The sequence below is a fragment of the Euprymna scolopes genome, chromosome 1 (assembly GCF_053919585.1).
Source record: "Euprymna scolopes isolate OS-2025 chromosome 1, ASM5391958v1, whole genome shotgun sequence".
In the NCBI taxonomy this organism is placed as follows: Eukaryota; Metazoa; Mollusca; class Cephalopoda; order Sepiida; family Sepiolidae; genus Euprymna; species Euprymna scolopes.
The window spans coordinates 198,731,765-198,754,931 of record NC_136482.1 but is presented as its reverse complement, the minus strand read 5'-3'; the positions used below and the strand labels follow the sequence as shown (position 1 = coordinate 198,754,931).

Here is a 23,167-nt window from a genome sequence, read left to right as displayed (position 1 = left end):
TTCAGCAAAATTGTTGGTAAGTTCTTTTTTTTTTTTTGACACTAAACCATTTAACCCTTCATTGTGTAGAACGGTTCAAAGATACTGGAATTGTTGCCAAAGAAACATTCGTTCAGTAAAAATTATTTTATGCAAATTTAAATAATTTATAATACACTGCATTAGTTTATAAATAACACGTAATTTGGCTCTGAAAAGACTTGTTAGTTCAAAAGCTTGTCAATGTCATTCAGCCAACAGCTGCTCGGCGTCTCCTATCTTGCCTTGATAGAGTTCAAAATAGGCTTCAATCTCTTTCTCGGCAACCTCTTTCCCACAGAAGAGACATTGTGAGTCTGTCTCTGCTCTATCGCTATTTTTAGGGCAAATACTCAATTGAACTCCAATCTATGCCCCTCCCCCCACTTGCCAAACTTTCACAAAAATACAGTCGACTAACTACAACCACTATATACAATTTCCTCCACTCTCCGTGTCTAAATCTAAATGTACATTTCATGAACAAAGCTTCTTTCCCAGAACTTCCCGCGTTTGGAACACTGTTCTTCTGACCTGCGTCTCCGTTGAATATAACATGGTAGCCTTCAAATCCAATGTAAACAAATTTTTGTTGAGCTGTCCCCATAAATAATCAAATTCTACCCAATTTACACCATTAACGATTACCTACACTACCATCTTACATACAATAACCCTTATCCTCGAGTGGCCTCGGGGCCTTGATAAGTAGTGACTAAAAAAAAAAAAAAAAAAAAAAAAAAAAAAAAAAACCGTAATCTATACAATATAAATGCTCTACGTTTTTTAATTCTATTTTTTTTTTTTTTTTTTTTTTTTTACAGTATTGAAAAATTTTCAAATACATATCTGCCACACAAAAAATTGCCAGTGATAAACATTGGAATTCTTGCAAATGAACACCTGTTCACAAAAATCCTATTTGCCAGTAATTCTGTTGATTGCGATTAGTTGGGAATCCAAATTTATTGTGAAAAAAAAAAAAAAAAAAAAATTGTCATGTCGAAAATAGTAATATATCAAAAAATTACTAAAATTCATTGAGTATAAAGTTATAGTTTTAAAAAAGGTAATTTTTATGGAAAATTGGATAAAATTGCATTTTTCTTAGACATTATGAAGTAGACAGTACACGCAGGGGACATAACTCCAAAACGAATATTTTAGATTTGTTCATGGCTACAATATTTGTTGCCTACAGCGATAGACCCTTTTTTTTTTTTTTTTTTTTTTTTTTTTTAACTAAAATCATAATAGCAGTTGTTCTACTTGACTAGTTTTCGTAATTTTTTGGATATATTACTATTTTCGACAATACATACTGTTTTTTGCTTAAAACATTAAAAAAAAATCTGACTATATCTTAACAAGCAGCAAAATTTCAAACGAAAATTAAAACTATGTAGCAGTGGAGGTAGAGATTTTATACAAGTTTTTTTTCTTGATACAAAAATTTGTACGTTAAAAAAAATTGTACGGTTAAAAAAGACAAAAAAAAAAACAATACGATTCAATAAAAGGACTTAAAACTGCTGCTCCATTTTGTGATTTTTCACTTTTAGAAAAAATTGATATCGGGTTTACTTCGACCATTCAAACAAATTTGATTTTTTGTTTTACAACCTTTTCTTAAAAATCAACACTATATATGTGAGCATCTGTTATTTACAAAGTTTATGTACGACATTTCGTTTAAGTTTTTCAGTAATTAAAGGGGCAGGCTGGAGACAGAGACAGATGGGAACAAATAGGTGACGCAATAGGAATTTGAAAACTAATCAAAAAATCTATGATAAAATAAAAGATCTGCATAGAAATATCAAAGTCATCGCAAAAAATTGATGAAATACTTTGAGTTAGGGCAAAGAGAAGAGAAATAAAATTATTTGAAGTAATTTGAAATCAATCACGCAGTCTTTAAAGTTATTTTTGTTAAACTTTATCAAAACGTTTCTTTTACTAAGGCACTAAATATCACCATTAATGCCACCCACTTCCTACGAATTGCTTTTTAGAAGATGGGTGGTCAATTTGTAACCATAATTCATTGTAAAACAAGCAGAGTATGTGGGATCCCCTCCACAAGTGACAAGTTTACTTTCACCATGACTAATGTTTATGCAAATTAACAAAAAAAAAAAAATCAAGGTGTGGTTATTGAGAAAAGTATGAACGGACGAATGGGAGTGAATTACTAGGTCCAATCCCTCCTTTGTCCGGGGACTGATAAATCCTTACCCTTTTAAGCTTTGTAAACAAGAAAAGTAGTTTTCTTCAATTACTTTGTTACGGGAAGAAGAAGGGGGGGGGGTGATCAGGTTTTTAGTGTATGGTTAGAACGAGAATTAATTAATGGTAGCCTGGTTTGATTTCACCTGAACAAACAAAGCATTTCATTTTTTTTATAGAAACACTTATCCTGCCTTAGCCGAGTTCAAAATAGATTTCATAGCCTAGCAGGGGATGCCCTTTTCTCTTTCCTGTAACTTCTTTCCCACAAGAGATGTGAGCCTGTCTCTGCTTTATCGTTATTTTCATGGCAAGTGCTCGTTTGAGCTCCAATCTATGGTCCCCCTTGCCAAACATTTACAAAAAACATTCATCTAGCTAAAAACACTATCAATAGTTTCCCCCACTCTTTATCTCTGCCTAAATCTAAACAGATTCTTCTTTCTAAAAACGCCTGTTGAATTCTCTTCCGTTTGCTTGCTTTCCAAGCCGACTACAATATAGCCGCCTTCAAGTCCAACGTAAACAAATTCTTGATGAGCCGTTCCCTTAAATAATCCAATTTACCAAATTTCCACTACTAATGATTATGATATTATCCCATTGATTGCCGCACACTCATTAACTCTTATCCTCAAGTGGCTTCCGGGCCTTGACAAGTGATGACTCATTTGGATGGATGCCAGATACCCCCAAATTGCAACTGTCAATTGTTTACATTCAGTATGCCGTCATCTGTCTCAGAAAGTGGGGATTTTGTTTGTTGTCACACTTTTTTCAAACACTATGAATAATAATCAAGGCAAGTTTATGAAATGCAAAAATTATCAGTGGTTGTTTAACTATTGAACTTCATTTTTTTCAGTTTGAAGCACAATCACAGTATCATATATATATATATATATATAATATATATATAAATGATTAACTAAAATTAAATATTTTTTAATCATTTACATCGTAATTCAGATCATAAAGGGTTGAGAAGAAGCTACCATTTAATTCAGATAATATTGAGTTGCTGCTCAGCAGTATGGAGATGATTGCAAGAAAAACCATACATGGGTGTGGCAAGTGGACTCCGTGTCACGCCTCTGAGAAAACGCAGTCTCAACCTCTACTGACCTTCCCCTCAACCTGAAGCTATTATCTGTGGGGTGCAGTTGAGAAAGATGTCAACTGTATTATTTGCAACATGAAAAACAAACCAGGAGTAAATGAGTTCTCAGGCATTTCTCAAAGGATACCATGAAGGCTATGTGTCTACCTGAAGGAGGTTCAGGGCAGCTTTTTAAAATAAAGAGCTCATCAAAGAGTTGCACTTTGTATGCAGGGGTTGCATTAAGACATGCATCTCAGAGAAGGAAGACCGATATAAAAACCTGAGAACTTACGATCTTTGTCTTGTGACAATCATCTGCACTGACTGAGATTAGCAGAAGTTCCAAAAAGTGTGGTTGGTTCTACACAAAGCCTTCACCACTATAAATAATCTTGTGTGGATTTGGCGCGAACTAGTTGCTTAAACCTCATATGTCAGAAAAACTCTGCATGCAAACACATATTTTATGTATTTATTTTCAGTATTTACTTCAACAGTGCTCAGTAGACAAGTAGAGCAAGTTTTTGAAAATGTTTTTATGGCAATCAAGCTACACAGAATTTTCCACATTTCATTCTCGTGAGAATTCATTAGACGATTCTATAATTTGTATCTTCATGGAAGTTGGGATTTAGTTTACAATGGATTAACGTGACAAAAGGATAAAAAAAAAATGTGATATTTAGTGTCTAATAAACAAAAAATTTTATTTTTTAAAGTGCGTGATTGATTGCAAGTTGCAGGTGTTATAAAAACTGAAAATCTTGAAAACCGATGACTTTAAAGCAATTTTTGTCGGACAACATTTTGAGTGCAAGATTCTTGGAATGATTTTTCAGCAGTAAAACCGATTCCGGTTTATTCACAAAATGATGCTGACAGATCTTAAAACAGATCGTCGTAAAAGGAGGAAGAAAATGAATACAAAATGTGTTATGATAATGGCAGGGGATTCAGAGCTGATCACTATTGGTCCAGTTTCGTCATATATCAGGACAGTCCTTCTCTGTTAAAATTGCTTGTCGACTTGCTTTTAACATAGCACGCACTTTCGACAAGATTGTCTGGAAAAAAAAAAAAAAAAAAAATTAAAAAAAATTAGACAAGAAATCTATGGAAAAAAAGAAAAACAAAAAAACAATGAATAATAAACAAAGAAAATATTACAATACAAATTTTTTTAAAAATTTAGAAAATACTATATATATATAGTATATTATTATTTTGTATTCCTGCACGTCACCAATTAAAAAACGAATAAAGAAAAGTTATAAGCTTTTATACTTTTCGCATTCTTTTTTATTCATATATATATATATATATATATATATAACAAATTAATATACTTATATATAACAATAAAAATAATTACACGTATAAAAAAAAAAAAAAAAAAATTATATGTATAAAGTAGAACCCCGAGATAGGGTGGCCCTAGGATATGATTTTTTTTTCAGGTTATGATGTGGAATACAATGTTTTTCCAGTCCCTGGTTACAGTATTTGCCCCGCCTTATGGTGTTATTTATAATGTTATTTGATTACATACAGGTGTATTATATACTGTACTGTATTTTATTACTAATTTTTAATGCCGTATCCTGGGGGTTCTACTGTATAATAAATTATATATATAAATAAATAAATGAGAAAACACTCTAACAGAGACAAATAAATACATATACCTAAATAAAACAAGAAAAAAAGTATTCACTTGTTTACACTTGTTTTTCTTGTTTTATTTATGTATATGTATTTATTTGTCTCCTTTCCTGTCTTATTCGTCACCCCCCCCCCATGCTACAAAGTAAACTAGCGATAAAAAACAAAACAAAATGACGGGAATTATTTTTCTCTATTAGAGTAGATACAGTTAGGACTTAAAAAAAAAATGTAATTTTAATATTTACACATCTGAACGTAACGACTTTTATTCTATAAATAGATAGGAACACGTGCACAATTTACCCGGAAATAGAAATCTTACGCTCTAGAAAGACAACAACGTGCCAGTTGGCAAAAAGACGCCGGACCATTATGGCAAACAGACGTTAAGTATGTTTAAAATTCATCCTAAATGTTTTTCATGTCACCTTGTTTAAACTTGTTTTTCTTGTTTTATTTATGTATATGTATTTATTTGTATCTACTTTCTTGTCTTATTCGTCACCTCCCCCATGCTACAAAGTAAACTAACGATAAAAAATAAAACAAAATGACGGGAATTATTTTTCTCTATTAGAGTAGATATAGTTAGGACTTTATTTAAGTAATATACTTAATATATACTATTACAGCAAGCTTGCCTATATTGAAAATGCTTGCTTCCTGGCTAGCCAATCAAACCATCTAATATAGTTAGTCTTATTTTCTATTATATTCGAAATATAATACAGTGACATTAGCAAAGAAAAAGTCACCTATGAAAACGAAACTCCTAAATTAAAACCTTGAATAATTATCTAAACTCGAATGTAAATTAATATTAAGCCGACTTTACAAATTGAAAAAATTATTGGATTTTAATTATAAAGGTGAAGCTCCATTATTCAAACTCGAGATAGATAAACTTCCACCCATTAATATGGGAGGGGAGATTATCATCAAAAGTGTCCTGAATTGATAACTTAGCACCGGACTTACTACTTAGATATAAATAAGTCACTTGTACCCATTCCCCTCCCCCCTTTTTTTTTCTCTCAAATGGAGAGTAGATAATACAGTGGATGTGTTATCGGCAGCTCCAGTAACTCCCGCTTCTTGTTTTTTTCCCCTCAGTTCTCATTCAATGAGTGATTTTTCTGACAAAGGGTGAAGAAAAAGCTGCTTAAAGGTCGGTAGTACTTGGTGAACAGTAGTCTGAGATGTCGCATATTTTTCTGTCTCTGTCTGTCCTTGTGGCCATGTAACTAGTAAGGGTGCTGGAGGTAAACGTTTTGTCTGGGCTGACGTTATCCGCCTGATAGTCAGGGACCCGAACCTTGGATTAACCACTAAGGCGCAAAGTACTGGGACTGCTGTATTGTCATTTGGTGAGTGGATCTGGACCATGCAGTACCCTCTGGTGGGGCCTCTCGATGCCATACTAGTGGGTAATTGTTACGGCTTTACCTTTTCGTGTGCTACAAAAAAAAAAAAAAATTTTCCTGTCTTTTTCTCTCTTACTTTCCCTCTCTGTACTGCTCTAACCAAGTATGCCGACCTATTCCACAAATCCCAAAACCTCAACATGAAATATATCCAGAAAAAAAAAACTCGAATAAACCGAGAACCCCATCTTCCAACATAGACCCCTATTACTAGGTCTCCTTCTCCAACATCAGGGGTCTACGTTCCAACCTTCCAGAGGTTGAAACCCAATTACAGGATACGAAACCGAACTTATTATTTTTAAGCGAAACTGGAATAGGGCCGACCACTTCCCTAAAGGAGTTCATAATTATCGGATACTCTAATTTAACAGCTAAATCTGACCCCAAGATCGCCATGGGCATGGAATATGTGCCTACATTAAAGATGGCTTCCCGTGTGGCAGGGATATCTCTAGAGAAGATCCTAACTTACCCTATATGTGCTTCCGGGTTGCACTTGCTAACACCACCGCATTTATATTTGCCTTCTATTGGCCCACAACAGCGGAGTTACTATCTTTAAGAGCATATCTGAGAAAATAGACCACATCCTGTCTGCACATCCCTAGGATAACATCCACATCTGTGGTGACTTTAACGTCCATAACGTGGAATGGCTGACCCATTCAAATAAGACAGACGATGAAAGGTTTTGTCATGATTTTGCCATTGCTTATGACCTCACTCAGATTGTTCGCGAACCCACCTGTGTGCCCGATACACCTGGTCAATATGCAAGCCTCCTAGACCTTTTTCTCTCAACTTCCCCTGAGCTATGTTCCTGATCCTCTGACCACTGTTGTATCAGTTAAGATAAAAATGAAATGTAATAAGTCCCCAGACGTACTCCTCCACCGTACTGTATACCGATACTCGAAGGCGGACTGGGATAGCTTCCGTACATTCATATCTGATCTACCTCCCCATTCCATGTTTAAAAAGGATGTGTCCTCTATAGTATCAGAACTGACCGAATGGTTATTTGTAGGCATAGACCAATTCATACCATCTAAAAAATTCCAACAAAAACCTAACAGCCAGCCATGGTTCTCCCCAGAATGTGCTGCTGCTATCGCGCACAGAAATCACTTTTTCCATAGCTACCAACGTAATAGATGCACCGAGACTAAAGCTGCTTTCAGGACTGCAAGCAACTACTGTAAAAGAGTAATAAAAAATGCAAGAGAGCTATATGCCCAGTCTGTTAAATCCAAGGTAGCTGATCAGCGGCTCGGTTCCCACCAGTTTTGGCAAATAGGATCCTGAACAGAAGTGTGCGTTCTATCCCAACCATTATCAATGAACCAGAGGTCATCTCGTCAGCGTCAGACAAGGCCAAACTATTTGCAAAGAACTTTGCAGCTAATTCTACCCTATGCAACGAAGGTCATCAACTCCCCATATTTCCTCCTATAACACAGAACAAGCTAGGTAACATACAAACATCCGTGCATGAGGTCACCAAGCTAATCAAGAACCTAGATTCCAGTAAAGCAACTGGCCCTGACGGCATTCCAATTAGTGTTAAAAAAGCTTCAACCAGAACTTGCTCCCATACTTACGAAACTATTTAAGCGCTGCCTTAAGGAGAAGTGCTTTCCGACTACCTGGAAGACCTCATCAGTTTGCCCTGTATTTAAGAATTCAGGTGATAAGTCATCTCCCTCTCAGTAAAGACCAATAGGTCTCCTGTGTGTTAGTAGTAAGTTGCTGGAATCCATATTAAATAGAGAAATAGTAAACCACCTCAGCAGAAACAACCTTCTTACTGACACACAATATGGTTTCCGCTCTGCAAATCTACAGCAGATGTGCTGACGGTTATATCTCACAGGATTAGTGAATCTCTTGACAAAGGCTTCCTTTCTAGGGCAATTGCTCGACATATCAAAAGCCTTCGACAAGGTATGGCATAAGGGTCTACTTCACAAGATTTCCAGCTACGGTATAACTGGAAATGTTTTCTCAATCATTAAATCATTTCTCTCCGATAGGCTCATAAGAGTAGTGGTCGATGGACAAAAATCAGAGGCCATCAATATTAATGCTGGAGTCCCTCAGGGGTCAATCCTGGGCCCAACTCTCTTCCTGATCTACATCAATGACCTCCCTAAACACATACTTAAATCATTCGTTGACATCTACGGCAACACATCAAGGCTGTAAATGACAAAGTTCTCTGATTCTCTCTCCTCTGATCTCGAGCGCGTGGTTCAGTGGGGGAAGACGTGGCTGGTTACCTTTAATGCATCTAAAACCAAACTCCTATCCTTACATCATCAACGCTCTGATCCCCATCTGGCATCAATTGGGATGGATGGCTCTTGTCTGGGAGAAGCCCTGTGTTTTGACAAGCTTCTGGGTTTGACCTTTACTCCTGATCTGAAATGGAACATGTACATCAAGTCTGTTGTCAAGGTCGCTGGGATCCTTCTACCGCTCCAGAAGATATCTCACTACCGATGCAATTCTCTATCTATATAAAAGCCAAGTACGTCCAAGGATGGAATACTGTTGCCATATCTCGGCAGGAGCTGCTAAAAACAGCCTATCCTGCCTTGACAGAGTACAAAATAGACTTCGTGGCTTAGTGGAGGATGGCCTTTTCTCTACCCTGCAACCTCTCTCCCACAGGAGAGATGTTGCGAGCCTATCCTTGTTTTATTGTTATTTCCATGGCAGGTGCTCGTCTGAAATCCAATCTCTGGTCCCCCCCCCCTCGCCAATCTTTCACGAAAAACACCCGTCTAGCCGAATTCACTGTGAAAAATTTCCCCCACTCTATATCTGTGCCTAAATCAAAACGTGGATTTCATGAACAAAGCTTCTTTCTTAGAACTGCACACCTGTGGAACTCTGTTGCGGATGCCTGCTTCCCACCTGACTACAACTTGGATGTGTTCAAGTCCAACGTTAACAAATTCCTAATGAACTGCCCCCTTAAGTAAACACTTCATCAAATCTCCACACTAACGCAATGTACTTGCAATAACCCTTATCCCTGAGTGGCTGCCGGGCCTTGATAAGTGGTGACCGCTGTGTAAAAAAAAAAAACTCTAAGAAATAATCATAAATTTAAGTTTACCAGAATGCATTTCTTTTTTTTGTCTAAATCCATATTGTTGGTCAGTCAGAAGTTTAGCATCTGTAAGGTGATGGACTAGAGCATGGTTAATTAAGGTCTCAAATATTTACGTCCTTATGTTTTTGTGTTAAAAACTATTAAAACAGGTTTTCAATAGGGGCGAAATTCACCCCATAGGGGTTAATTTTGGGTTCTCAGAGGGTGAATTTTCAACCCATTTTTAGTTTTAACTTTTTCTTATTTATATTTACAGAATACAGAGCCCATCTATAAAATAAATCTCACCTGCGTGTTTAAATGTATGTCTGCCTAAAACTTTCAACAGAGGCGATGGATTTAAGAGATCGGTATCATTTTGAAGCTCAACCCTTCGGACAACAAATATCGAAAAATTGGCAAAAAACATTAATTCCTTCACCCTTAACTGAACACTTTTCTACAAAGACGGGTCACTTTTTTTTTGGCCGATATTTTCGAAAGTCATCCCTCTTTTCAATTGACTAGCCTTAATTTAAATCTTTGTCACTTCCGGTTTTGTAATGGACGCAATGGCAAAGACGTCACATTTTTTTCCTTTTTCGTGGTATGGGTTCAAGCCTGCCTGCCAACCATCACTTTTTTTTTTTTTTTGCTCAATACACACCGCCAAGCACCAAGGAAACACCGGGCACCTAGGCTAGTCATGAGTATAAAAAAAAAAAAAAAAAAAAATCATTCATAAAATGAACATGAATTCACATCCATCATAAATGGAGAAGAAAAAAGCGCCAATGTGTTATTTGTTGTAAAGTTTTGACAAATGATTCGATGAAACCAGCAAAGATGAAGCAACATTTGTAAAATGTTCATCCTCGTCAGAAAGACAGGAAGAATTTTTGGAATACTATGGGAATACTCTTAAAAAAGATTTTTAGTAATATTTTTTTTTATTTACGGTGCACTTTTTGAGGCAGGCAATTTTGGAAAAACAGGAAATTGGGGGGGGGGGCATTCTTGCAAATGATGATAGGGGTGCATTTACCAAGGTTGAGATGACCATGTTTTCGATTCGATCTACAAAATAGCCATGACTGGCAAAAAAGTTATAATGCATAGAAAGACGTCATTCAAAAAAAAAAAACCTATCAGTATTAACGAATGTGAAAATGGCTTTGTTCCCTTCCTTACCTCGGATACTTGCGATTCCACTTTGGTTCCTATCGTTTCTTCACTCTGCTGATTATTTGGAACAATTGAAGTATTTACATCATTTTCAGCTTCGGAAGAAAGTTCAATAAAGGAATCTGGCCTAGAAAAGAAAAAAATTGAAAAGTTTAATTGTATGGCAAACAATCGACACATCTGCTGAAATGTACTTCTTTCAAAATAAGAAAAATGATTTGTATATACGAGGTGCCTTCAATAAGTTTCCAGACGTTTTTGGTACACGCATTTAAAATTGTCGTAGACTCTTAAAAATTTGGTATCTCATTGCTATACATCTTATGAGATGACCGACCAATTTTTATGATTTCAGGTTCAAATGAACAGCTACAGCAGGAATTGGAATACATCTTACCAAAGCCAGATTGTCACAGCTGGTGAATTTAAAAAATGCAATCTGGACGTGAGGATGATTTAGAAAAATTATATGCAATAAAATTCTGTTTTAATCTTTAGAAAAAAAGCCACAAAAAATATATGGAATACTTCAAATAGCTTTTGGACTATCTTGCATGAATCGTACATCAGTTTTTGAGTAGCATAAGAGATTCAAGGAAGGCAAGGAGTTTCTGAGGGATGATGAGGTGTAGGAGGAGTAAGGAAGTCAGAACACCAGAGTTGATTGGCCAAATAAAGAATTTCATGGATAAGGACAATCATGTGTCTATAGAGACAATAAGTACACAGTTTGATGTCAGTGTGGGAACTGTAAACACAATTATTTGTGAGGAACTGAAGATGTGGAAGGTTTGCGCAAAGTTTGTCCCAAGGGTGCTCCATCCTTGTCACAGACTATTTGACCAAGATTGACATCAAGACAGTTCCTCACCCTCCCTATAGTCCAGACCTTCCCCTCTGTGACTTTTGGTTATTCCCTAAACTCAAAGAAAACCTTAGAGGCTGTCGTTATGAGATGATCGTGGAGATGAAAGAGGCTGTGACAGGAGTCATTAACATGCTCACACAAGAGGACATACATGGGGCCTTCCAGAAGTTAATGGAATGGTACAACTGCATTGCAGCCGGAGGAGATTACTTCGAAAGGGATAGAGTTTCAGGTGTGCCCTATAAGTGTCCATATGAAAAAAGTCTGGAAACTTATTGAAAGCACGTCATTTATTAGATGCAGCCCCAGAGATGCTTCAGTTTCAAATTGCATTTTAATCTTTAATCAATATTCTGTGTGACCATATTCTTCTGTCGACTGGATTATCTAGCTCTGGGGTATATATTTCAAAATGGCTATACAGTTGTGGGTTTAGTTGAGAATCTGACATACAATCTTATTAAATAGTTTTGCAATTTGGCTGCTGCTAAGATGGGATGCAAAATTACTGTTTAAACATCTATGTTTACCCAAAAGCATTGCTTTTTACGCTAACGGCAGTTATTTCGCTACCCAATATGCTAAACCCAAGATAGGGAGCATTGTCATCCACATACAGTACCGTTTCACAATTCATCAGTGCAGCTAGACTAGCAACTACCTCAAGCCAGGATTGAAACATGACCGCCTTGGCAACAGTTAGACAAAGTTATTTTACATGTCGCTAATCTTTTGTGAGAGGAAATTTTACAATTAAAAAAAAAAAAAAAAAAAAAAAAAAAAAAAATTTCACACACTTGTGTTAGAGAATGGAGAGAGAGAGGGAGGGAGAGTGTGAATTACAGTGTAGACACGTTGACAGGAAGTTAAGATCAGCTGATTGGATTGCGTGTGAGTCATGTGATCAGGTTAGCTGAATCGAAGAGATTTGGTTGCGACTTGGAGAGCGGACGGCTTTGCCGTTGTCTCCTCCCCTTCGCTGGGGGTGGGGAACGAATGTTGACGTGGCAGAAATAAGACCTAGAAGAAAAAAACCACAGGCCAAATTCACTTTCCACCTTCTGCAAGACATCTGGGAAAGTGAAATAAACTATAGAACCAATTTCTTGTCTTGGTGTGAAATAAATCTTCGTCCTCAAAAACAGGTATCAAGTCTCCCTCCCAGACGAGAATTTCCAGATGGACCAACGAAGAAGCAGAGGTATGTTCAAATGACATGTCACACACATATTCACACTTAACAGCATATGAACATATGTAATAGAAAGACTACTAGACGATCAAACACAACGACATTAACTCTGGTAAGATAATTAAACACTCAATCTTTTATAAATAGACACGTTTTAATATATCATCTCCATTCCAATTTCAACCAAAATACAACAAACGCTCAGTTTATGATACAACAACGTAACACTTGAATCTGGAAATCCTTTTAGCAATAAAAAAAAAATCATTCGATTGGAAGTTGTTTTTGCACGTTGATATATCAAAGATAAAAATTTTTTTGAAGGACTTACTTGGTCGTGAGGTCAATTGCTAGTCCTCCATTTTTGGACAAGTCCTTCTTTTCGATCACATCGTTTTTCTTCTTCAAAGAATTCTCTTTTTTGCCAGGCAAGTGAGATTTTTTATCTTTGCTGTCTTTTCGTGATTTCGATTTGGAAGTAGATTTTGATGAAGATTTTTCACTTTCTAACCGGGAAAACTTGCTTCGTTTTTTACTTTGTGATCTGAAAAAGAAATGCATAAAAAGAAATGCAAATGAAATGAACACAATCAGGCTGTATTGAAATAATATTCTCAAATAAGAAATAGTATCAAACGAGTTGTGTTTGAAGGCTATAGCAATGTGGTTCATAGGAAACGCCATGAATATGAGCACATAAAAGGATAACAATATTAGGAATAATTTTCAATTATATTAGGTTTATTTACCAACATAATGTGTTGTACAAGATGGTAGGTGTTGATGTCCCTAATTTTCGAGAGTAGTATCTCTTCTTTAGAGGAGAACAAATAAATATGTATACAATTGTTCAGTGAGAAATTTCTTTTGCCTATTTTTTTTTTCTTATTTCTTATTTGCGGAAGTCAGGGTCTCAGTCTGGCTGTCAAATCAATTTCCAGGATACAAGTTTTAATGGAAATTAAGTATTGTTAGGAATTATTGCAGTTATTTTTTTTTTATGTATATAACTTTGTATTATAGGAAGTAAAAAAAAAAAAAAAAAAAAAAAAAAAAAAAAAAAAAAACTGTCAAGAAAATTTTTTTTTTTTTTTGCTGACTTGAAAAGTTTTTAGCTAAAAAAAAAAAAAAAAAAAAAAAAAAAAAAAAAAAATCATTAATTCCAAGGGAAAACGCTTCTAACATTAAAAAAAACATGAACAAGCATTTTGGTGCTGGTTTGCATTGGTGATCTTTTAAACCAATGCATTTCAGGTGAAAACATTACATGTCATGACAAAATTGGTGTATATATATATATATATATATATATATATAAGCGGATCCAAAAGATGTGTTAGATGTACTATTAATAACAAAAAAATCAGCCACAATTATGTTCTGAAATGCATTGGCTTAAAAAAAATAAATAAAAAATGGCGGACCTTTAATTTGTCAATTTAACTTAGGAGTTATCTCCCCTATTTCTCATACTGAATTGGTCGTAGAACCATCCCACACTAAAAACATACGATAAAATCTGATAAATTATATTTTTTGTTGTAATTATTTTTCTACTTAATCATTTTTCATAATTTTTTACAAATTTCGCCATGGCATATAAGTATATAATGTTTTCACTTGTAATGCGTCGGTTTAAACGATTACTAATACAAACAAGCAGTAACTTAAAAAAAAAAAAAAAAAAAAAAAAGGACTCCAATTACTTCGATTCATTTTTATTCCATGATACGAACAGTTAGGTGCAATATAATCACGGAAAATAATTAACTACCATATATTTTGGCGTATAAGCGACCGTCAGATAAGACTAGGTACAAAATCGGAGCCATTTTTAATAATTTTATCACATATCGGTTGTATAAGACAACTGCTAAATCATGAAACCATGTTTGGTTTGCTTAAGCTAGAGATTGTTACACCTGGTATCTTATGAAATATTTGGTTTTTAAAGATTTTTTTTTTTTTTTTTTTAAGAGATTTTTCATATGCCGAAACATACGGTATGTTTTTCTAAAAATATATAAGGTACTAGCAGATTGTCCAGTGTTGCCCGGTCATAAAATACGCTTATTATATTTTAATCCAAACAGAAACGTGCTCGTGAGTATTATGTATTTTTTAAACAGTTCATTTCTTGTAAGCAAAAAATGTATTCAAGCTGAGATCAAAAGTGAAACACAAACACAGTGAATCAAGTATGATAACCATTAGACCAGCTTGCCACAATATTTAAAAAGGGTTTCAAGCCTTGTAAACAGTTGACAGATAAAATCTAATGACTCCCAATTTTTAAATTTTCATCTATTAGCACCCCCCCCTGAAAACCGATTAAAAACATTTGCACGTCTGATTACCCTAATTTCAAGTCTATAGATGAAAAAATTGTTGAGTATATAGGTTGAGAAGTATCCTCACACTTTTAGATATATATAAATTTAATCAATTTTTTTTTTTTTTTTTAAAAAGGAAAACGAATGAGAGATGAACACTCACATAAAATGTTAATTTTAAAAAAAATGCTTACCTGGATCGAGAGCGCTTGTGCTTCTTTTTAGAATTTGGAGATTTTGAATAAGATTTTAGTTTCCTTAAAGGCGATTTTGAATGACTTCGTTTCCGTGAAGGACTTTTACTATTTTTTTTCATATGGGGCGACTTGGATCGATCTCTGTGTGTGCGAGACTGGGACCGAGAACGAGACTTCTCACGACGATGAGATTGTTGCCCTCCTATTGCGGAGGATGAGGAGGTGTACTGAGATCGAGAAAGATGTGAAGGAGATCGAGACCGTGAACGATGTCGCAATTTGGAAGATCTGTTGTGAGAACTTGTATAGTTTGGGGAGTAATCTCTACGCCGACTTTGACGTCCACTTGGCGCATAACGACTGGGAGACCGAGACTGGGACCTGGAAAAAAAAAAAAAAAAAAATTGTTAATATTGTTCTATTTTCTTTTTTTAAAGGAATGTTAGAAAAAAAAAAAAAAAAAAAAAAAAAATGATGAATCAGCAAAAACGATTTACAGTCATTCCTTTTGTTAGTTGCAAAAATTTATATCATTTTCAGGTGCTTGTTAAAACAGATCAATTTTTTAAAAAGTTTTAATCAAAAACAATATTACACACTTATGTTGAAAATAGTAATATATTTAAAAATAAGAATTCATTGAGTAGAACAACTGCTATTGTGTTTTTAACAAAAGTTTATTGCTATAGACTAAACTTGTCACCATTGAAATGTAATGTAAAATGCGTTCTGAGTTATGTCCCTTGTGTGTGAACTCTTCGCTGTCTATAATATCTAAGAAAAATGCAATTTTAGCTAATTTTCAATAAAACTTTTAACTACAAATAACTTTCTACTTGATGCATTATAATTTTTGGATATATTATTATTTTCGGTATGATAATAAAGTAATATTGTTTTTGCTAAAAAAAAAAAAAAAAAAAAAAAAAAAAAAGGCAGAACGATTTATTGGCTCATTAGCAAGCATCCATTTTTCTTTATTATTATTCATCAGCAAATGTAAAAGTGTGATGAATTTTAAAGTATGTTTGTGAAGCAACAGTCTGAAGTCTAATAAATGATCGTTCATGCAGGGCGAAAATTACATCCTTCACGAGATAACCCCGTTAATATGCATACATGTAGAACACAGCTGATGTTGGAATTGATAAAAAGATTTGGTTATTATTTAGAATTCGACTTAATACAAATCTTTATCCTGCATCTATTCATCACAGAACAAAGATGTCATATTCCAAAAATCAAAAACTGTAGAACTGAATTATGTTGTAAATGATACAAAAAATTTTTAATTTAGTTACTTTAATGATTGTCTTCAAACTGAAAAAATTATGAAGTTCGATAGTTAAACTACCACTGAGAATTTTTTGCATTCCATAAATTTACTTTGATTATTATCAATAGTGTTTGAAAAAAATGTGTTTATGACAACAAACGAAATTCTCCATTCTGATACAGATGGCAGCATACTGAATGTTATGTAATGTAATCAATGGACAGTTGCAATCTGGAGGTATCTGGTATCTACCCAGATACTGAACTAATACGTACAAGGTGTGTTTGAATGAATTCCGCTTTATTTATACTGTTATGGTCATTTATTTACGACCGAACAAATTAGTTCAACCAGGTTATAAAGGGTTGAGTTTTTTGGGGTTTTTTTAACTAAGAATATCATTTGAAATTTTTAGCAATATTAAGAGTAAATTGTATCCATTATAAAGGTAATCTTGATAGTTCGAATTGAGTTGTCTCACCCTTATTTAAAAAAAAAAAAGGGGCGGATCAAAAAATAGTGTCTCACTTTGTAATAAAATTTGATTTACTTAAAAAAAAAAAAAATCCAATTTGTGATTTTTCTAAATATGACATCTACGTTCCATGACAAATACATCATAAAAATTTATCTGTATTTTTGTGTTTTATGACGTCAAATTTTAAATAACCAAAAATTCCTTTATAGGTAGTTATAGTTATGTAGAAATACACTAGTAAAAACTAGTTTGTCAAATAGCTTCACTCACAATGAACACACAGACACAATTGGTAAAAAGAAAATAAGCAATTAAATGATAGTAGCCCCTACATCAAAGTGGCAATGTGTTTTGTTTAGAGTGAAAATGTAATTAAAAAAAAAAAAAAAAAGAAGCAATTATTGCCCTTTCAATCTCACCTCTGACAGGCAGGCGTCGACACTTAACTTCTGTTTAAATATCCTTTCCCTTTTTTACTCTTTGATAATGAAACCAACTACTGCATACTGATCCAGCCTTACCGAAGTAAGCTAAACTTTGAAAAATCATGAACGAACTCTACAATCCACAAATTATTTAAACTTTTGGAATATATAATCTTAATTTACACATGATCAGCGCACACGCAACACACACGATCTCATGCATTTTCCACCAAAAGCTATTGTCTGCATAAAGTAATGTATAAATATTTTTTTACTTGTATTCAATAAAGTCCACGGTTGTACATACATGACAACATCAAGGAAGTCCATCCTGCCTTATAACCAGAAGGTGCATAGCTCTAGTTTAAAAAACCAACCTTCCTTCATCGTGACAGGATGGTAACAACATGGTGGTGTCAGGATGTTAGCAGAGAGAACTTAAGTTCAGATAAAGGCAGACACTGGCTGTTAGCCAGTTCACTTAGGATAAACATGTGTTAGTGTTGGCCGAACGCCATATTGAATATCCACTTGAGACAAGGGACATAACTAAATATATAGAAGAAAGCAACCAAGTCCAATAATTTTAACATCACTAATGTCTTCTGGTGTCAGGTGTAAACCAAAGTTCCAACAAAAATAGAAGCTGTGCATGTGTGGTTCCCCTCTGGTGCTGCATGTGAGATGACGCCACAAAAAATAGTGACAAAATGATGAATGTGAGAAGTGTGAAGGACCAACATTGCCTTCACATTTTCGCCAAGTTTCAGAAAAATCTAATGAATGGGGCAAAAGTTATGGAGTAAAAATGTGTCATTTTTTGAAATTTTCGGTCATTTGTGACCCCTTTCGAACTCCTGGGAATGCTGAATCCCAGTGAAAATGGATAAACGGTGCAGTTTCATGCCTTAACACATGTATATTTGAATTTAACACTATGGAAAACCATTATACAGACATACACATCAAGTTTGAGTAATATGAAAAAAGAGCTAAAAAAAATCATGTTTTTTTTTTCAAGTCCTTAATGTCCCAGAGGGATGCGAACCAGAATTTTGCCAGGGTTACCCATACTGAATTTATATTAAGAACAATGGCCTCCACATTTTGGCGAAGTTTCATGAAAATCTAATGGATGGATCAAACACTATGGGGCAAAAAGTGTCATTTTTGACCATTCTGAGGCATTTTTGACCTCTTTTGAACCCCTGGGGACGCCGAATCCCAGTGTAAATGGATAATGGTGTAGTTTCAGGCCTTAACACATGTATATTTGAGTTCACCACCATGATAAAACACTATATAGTCAGACATATCGTTTTTGTTGAGAAATATGAAAAAAAAAAAAAAAAAAAAGAGTCACAAAAAAGGGGCATTTTTAGCACTAAAGTCCCCAAGGATGCGAACCAGAATTTTGTCAGAGACACCCATACTAGATTTATATTAATAACAATGGGTTCCACATTTTGGCCAAGTTTCAGAAAAATCTAATGGATGGATCAAAAGTTATGGAGCAAAACAAGTAATTTTTGGTTATTTTGGGACACTCTTTACCTCTTGAGCCCCTGGGGACACAACTGGAATTTTTGTAAAAAAAATTTTTTTACTGCGCACATCTATTTAATGAAATAGAATTTGTGGCAAAATTTCAGGAAAAGCTAATGGACGGTTATCCAGCAATTGTCCAGAATAACAGACACACGGACGGACACCACTAAAAACATAGGTCTCTCTGATAAATTGGGGGGACCAAAAAAACAAAGAAAACTGGTTATTAACACAAGTTTCTTAGAATTTCAGTAGAGGCTCCCATCTTTATCAAACAGTTTGTTACCTGTTCCTGTCCCCTGATCCATTCAATTTGGATTCCTTAACGAACATTTCCTTTCCTCTGGCCACATCAACTCTCAAACATCTGTCACTCACAAGATTTGATAATTTAAAAGTATCTACCAAAGATGCGTTGTCTGTTCTGCAAAATACTCCAGGCAACTTGGGCTGTCTGAAAATCTCTTGCAGCATCGCAGCTATAAATACACCTGCATCAGCAGCTTCACTGAATGCAAGAGTCTCAGAGGCCAAGTTTTTTTGATGATCAGCATATAGGAGGCAATCTATTTTACCATCAACAAAAATGATAATTTCATCCTCTTCTGTCCATCGTTTTTACCTTTGTCTTCCTTTCTTTATATTGGAGAAAGGACACATAATTGTTTGGGTTTATAATGACACCGTCTTCTGTTTAACGCACAATTCCAGAAATTTGAAGCTTCCATTTTCATGCATTCCAACCTTTTTTTTTTTTTTTTTTTTTTTTTTATAATCATTTCCACAAAATATAAAGTCATCAAGTTCTTGGATAAATCATGCAAAAAAAAAAAGTGCATGTGCACTTACCATTCCTTTTAGTTCAGTTAATTCTTGAGTAACTCTCATCCCATGAACAGGGCACATCATTCAATCCACAAATACATCTTTTCAGCTTCTGCACTTGTGATCCTAGACATGCCTCAGACGATGGTCCGAGAAATACTCTCTAGCATATCAACTTGCAAAAATGCTGAGGTGAAATCAAGTGTCTCCACTTTCCAATTCTTAACAGAGGCTGTGAACATTACACGATGCATAGCTTCACGGCTGCATGTTGGAGAGTGTTTTTATGCTATGTTAATTTTCTTCATAGTCACATGCTACAAGACGAACCTTCGTTATCTTTCTGCTATCCTTAACTTTCTGTTATCACCCATTTTGTTGATATGCATTTTTTACCTATGTTAGGGACACATTCATACACTTCATGAGTTTTTATTTCTTTCGATAACTGTATGCCTGTGGAACGGTTCTGTTTTCCGGCTTTCCAACTGTCTACAATATGGTTGTTTTCAAGTCCAATGTAAACAAATTCTTGAGCAATCCCCTTAATCCAATTTACCAAATTTCCACTACTAACAATAGGTTTCATTTGACCATTGCACACTCATTAACTCTTATTCTTGAGTGGTCTTTGAGCTTTGATAAGTGGTGACTTCATTTAAAAAAAAAAAAAAAAAAAAAAAAAAAAAAAAAAAAAAACATCTTTTGCTTGTTCTTATTCAGTTGTGAGGAAAACATGTTCTTCATGATCTGTTACTTAGGGAAGTTCTAACCACTGATCCCAATCGGACATTAATTTTCTTCAGCTGGTTCTTTTACAATTTTATATATCTGCCTAAAATCTTACAGCTGTCACAATCTATCACACCAGCAGCTTTCATGGGAAAAGAAAGTTGTTATAGATAAAAATCGTCACAGAAAAGTCAGTTTGGTCAGAGATTGCGAGGCTGTATGACCATTTTTTCACCACCTAACATCTGACAACCACGCACACCACCTCACGTGCCTTTCAGAAATGCGAAAACACCGAGTAATTCTTTATCATCAAAAGCTGATTTGTCGGTGTGAAATAAAAGCAATATATTTTTTGTAGATCAACTGTGTTGTGATTTTTACTTTGCAGTCAGTGTGTGTATATATATATTTGTATTGGTTAATAACCTTTGATAGTTAATTATAAATTAAAAAACATACCTTGTTAGTTTCAAATAAAATCCATATTGGAAGTCATATCCATGGTTGACAAAAAGACAACTCAACATGTAGCATATTTTAGTTTTAAACAGACATTAAGAGAGACACGTCTGCTTTTATTTACATCTTGATATGAAGAGAGAGAGAGAGTACACATAAACACTTGTTTATATAGTAACTAAATTACTGAAAGTTTAAAAGATGCGAGTTAAACCCACACAAGGGGAGGCAACTCCTTATGATTTTCAAGGGACAAAACTGTTGTCTTCACAGTATTAAAAACATGTTTAATATTGACAAATTCCCATAATTTGTACGAGCAACAAAAGTAGATGTTAACAGACAAACGCATTTTCAACAACCACAACGAATACGTAACACAGAGAGAGGGGGGGGGGAGGAAAGAGATTAATACATACCGAGATTGTGACTGATGTTTTCGCTTACTAGGACTCGGTGATTTGGTTGCTGATGATTTTCCTTTTCTAGAAGGAGATTTTGAAGAACTTCGTTTCCTGGAAGGACTTTTAACTTTTTTATTATGGGGCGAACGAGATCTTTTTTCTCGAGTCTGAGATGGAGACTTTTCATTGCTGTGGGGCAACACAACTGTAGAATTATATCTGCTTAAAAAAGAAAAAAAAAAAAAAGAAAAAAAGTGAATTACTTAGGACTTTAAGCGAATCATGGATAATATTGCAGAGTTTGACATAATACACCTGAAGATGGTCGGAAGATCAATTGAAACTTTGTGAAAAACAAGAAAAGAACAATCCAATGAATCCAACTAAGACGAACAATCATCTTAAAAATTCAGAAATGTAAAAAAAATTACTATTGTTTTTTTTCACCCTGAACAAGGGACAGTGCCACTAAGTCGTAAGGGTTTACTATTCGGGACTAGATCTGCAGGGATACAATGTAGGGAGTTGGGCAACAACATGTTAGCTCACATTACATTTGAACTTTTGCATGTAAGTAGTCAGGGAAGTAAGGGCCTGGGAAGGAATTCCAAAATCTAACAGTTCAAGGGAAAAAAACTATTTCAGTCGAAGGCTTTTCAGCATCTAGCAATCTCTACAGTGTAGGGGTAGGATTTTGCTGCCTGTTGGGGGGGGGGGTATTTACGTCATGGGAGTACTTTGGTTTCATCCAAGAACTTATCATTGAAATACTTGTAAAACACGCACAAGAGGCTACATTTTGTCGATGGGACAGAGGTTGGAGTTTGGCTGCGATTCTTCTTTTTTAAAACTTATTTAAGAACGAGAGACTAACGGAAGATGCACCAGCTCAGATGTGGTGATATTCCATGCATCAGCAAATAGTGGTTTTGTAGAGAGACTGGATACTCTCAGGTGTGAGTAACCCATCTCTAGTACGGCAGAGGGAGTTCACGTTCCTTGCAGCAGCCTTGGTAATTATCTCCACATTTTTTTTCAGTTTATGTTTACGAATGTTAAATCTAAGAGCTTGAGGGAAGTACTTTAGCCATGCAATCACTGGTTAAGAAAGTTTCTTGTAGTTATTAAAGGAAACAAGCTTAGTTTTGGCAGCATTGAATGTTATCATCCAGTTTCGACCCCACCCTACTACAGACTGGAGGTTTTCCAGAGTTTTATCCGTTTCCTTAGATACGTGTTCATCTGTTTGTCCCTTTAGTATGTTATAGAGCGTACCGTCATCAGCAAATCTCCCCATCTTAGAGACAATTTTATCAGGGAGGTTGTTTACGAATATAAAAAATAATAATGGTTCAAGCATTAACCCGTGGCACACCTGCATTTATATCATGTTCCAGTTACTTGCCTCCCCACAAGGGCAGAGTTAGACACAGGGTCATTTTTTAATGCGAGAAAAATCCAGCTCCCAAAAAGGGACAGTCTGGATACAAAAATAAAAATTACCTCAGTCTAGAAGACTTTCTTCCACTGATCGAGGACAGAAAAGGTGAAGTGAAATATCAGAACAGATACTACACTTTGTTCCTGGCCATTTATATCATGTTGTTCAGATGTTTGACAAAAAAAAAAAAAAAACAACCTGGATTTTTCTCTTATCCAAGGATTTGATTATGTTAAGTATTGTCATATTCGGCATTTGTG

The 23,167-nt window shown here is 35.0% G+C and overlaps 1 protein-coding gene across 5 annotated transcripts in view; it reads right to left on the bottom strand.

Annotated features, from left to right (window-relative positions):
- Nucleotides 1-4,154: 4,154 nt before the first annotated feature.
- The window catches only part of LOC145279299 (splicing factor, suppressor of white-apricot homolog), a 71,679-nt gene continuing 52,666 nt past the window's right edge, over nucleotides 4,155-23,167 (bottom strand). For 3 of the 5 annotated variants that reach the window (XM_080130713.1, XM_080130715.1, XM_080130717.1), the window contains 5 exons: nucleotides 21,482-21,688; nucleotides 15,314-15,697; nucleotides 13,118-13,330; nucleotides 10,733-10,853; nucleotides 4,155-4,413 (listed from right to left, as the gene is read on the bottom strand). In XM_080130713.1, the coding sequence (XP_079986839.1) occupies nucleotides 4,333-4,413; nucleotides 10,733-10,853; nucleotides 13,118-13,330; nucleotides 15,314-15,697; nucleotides 21,482-21,688 (1,006 nt within the window). In that variant the 3' untranslated portion in view covers nucleotides 4,155-4,332. The remainder of the gene's footprint in view (nucleotides 4,414-10,732; nucleotides 10,854-13,117; nucleotides 13,331-15,313; nucleotides 15,698-21,481; nucleotides 21,689-23,167) is intronic. The other 2 variants (XM_080130714.1, XM_080130716.1) reach the window with 1 other exon arrangement.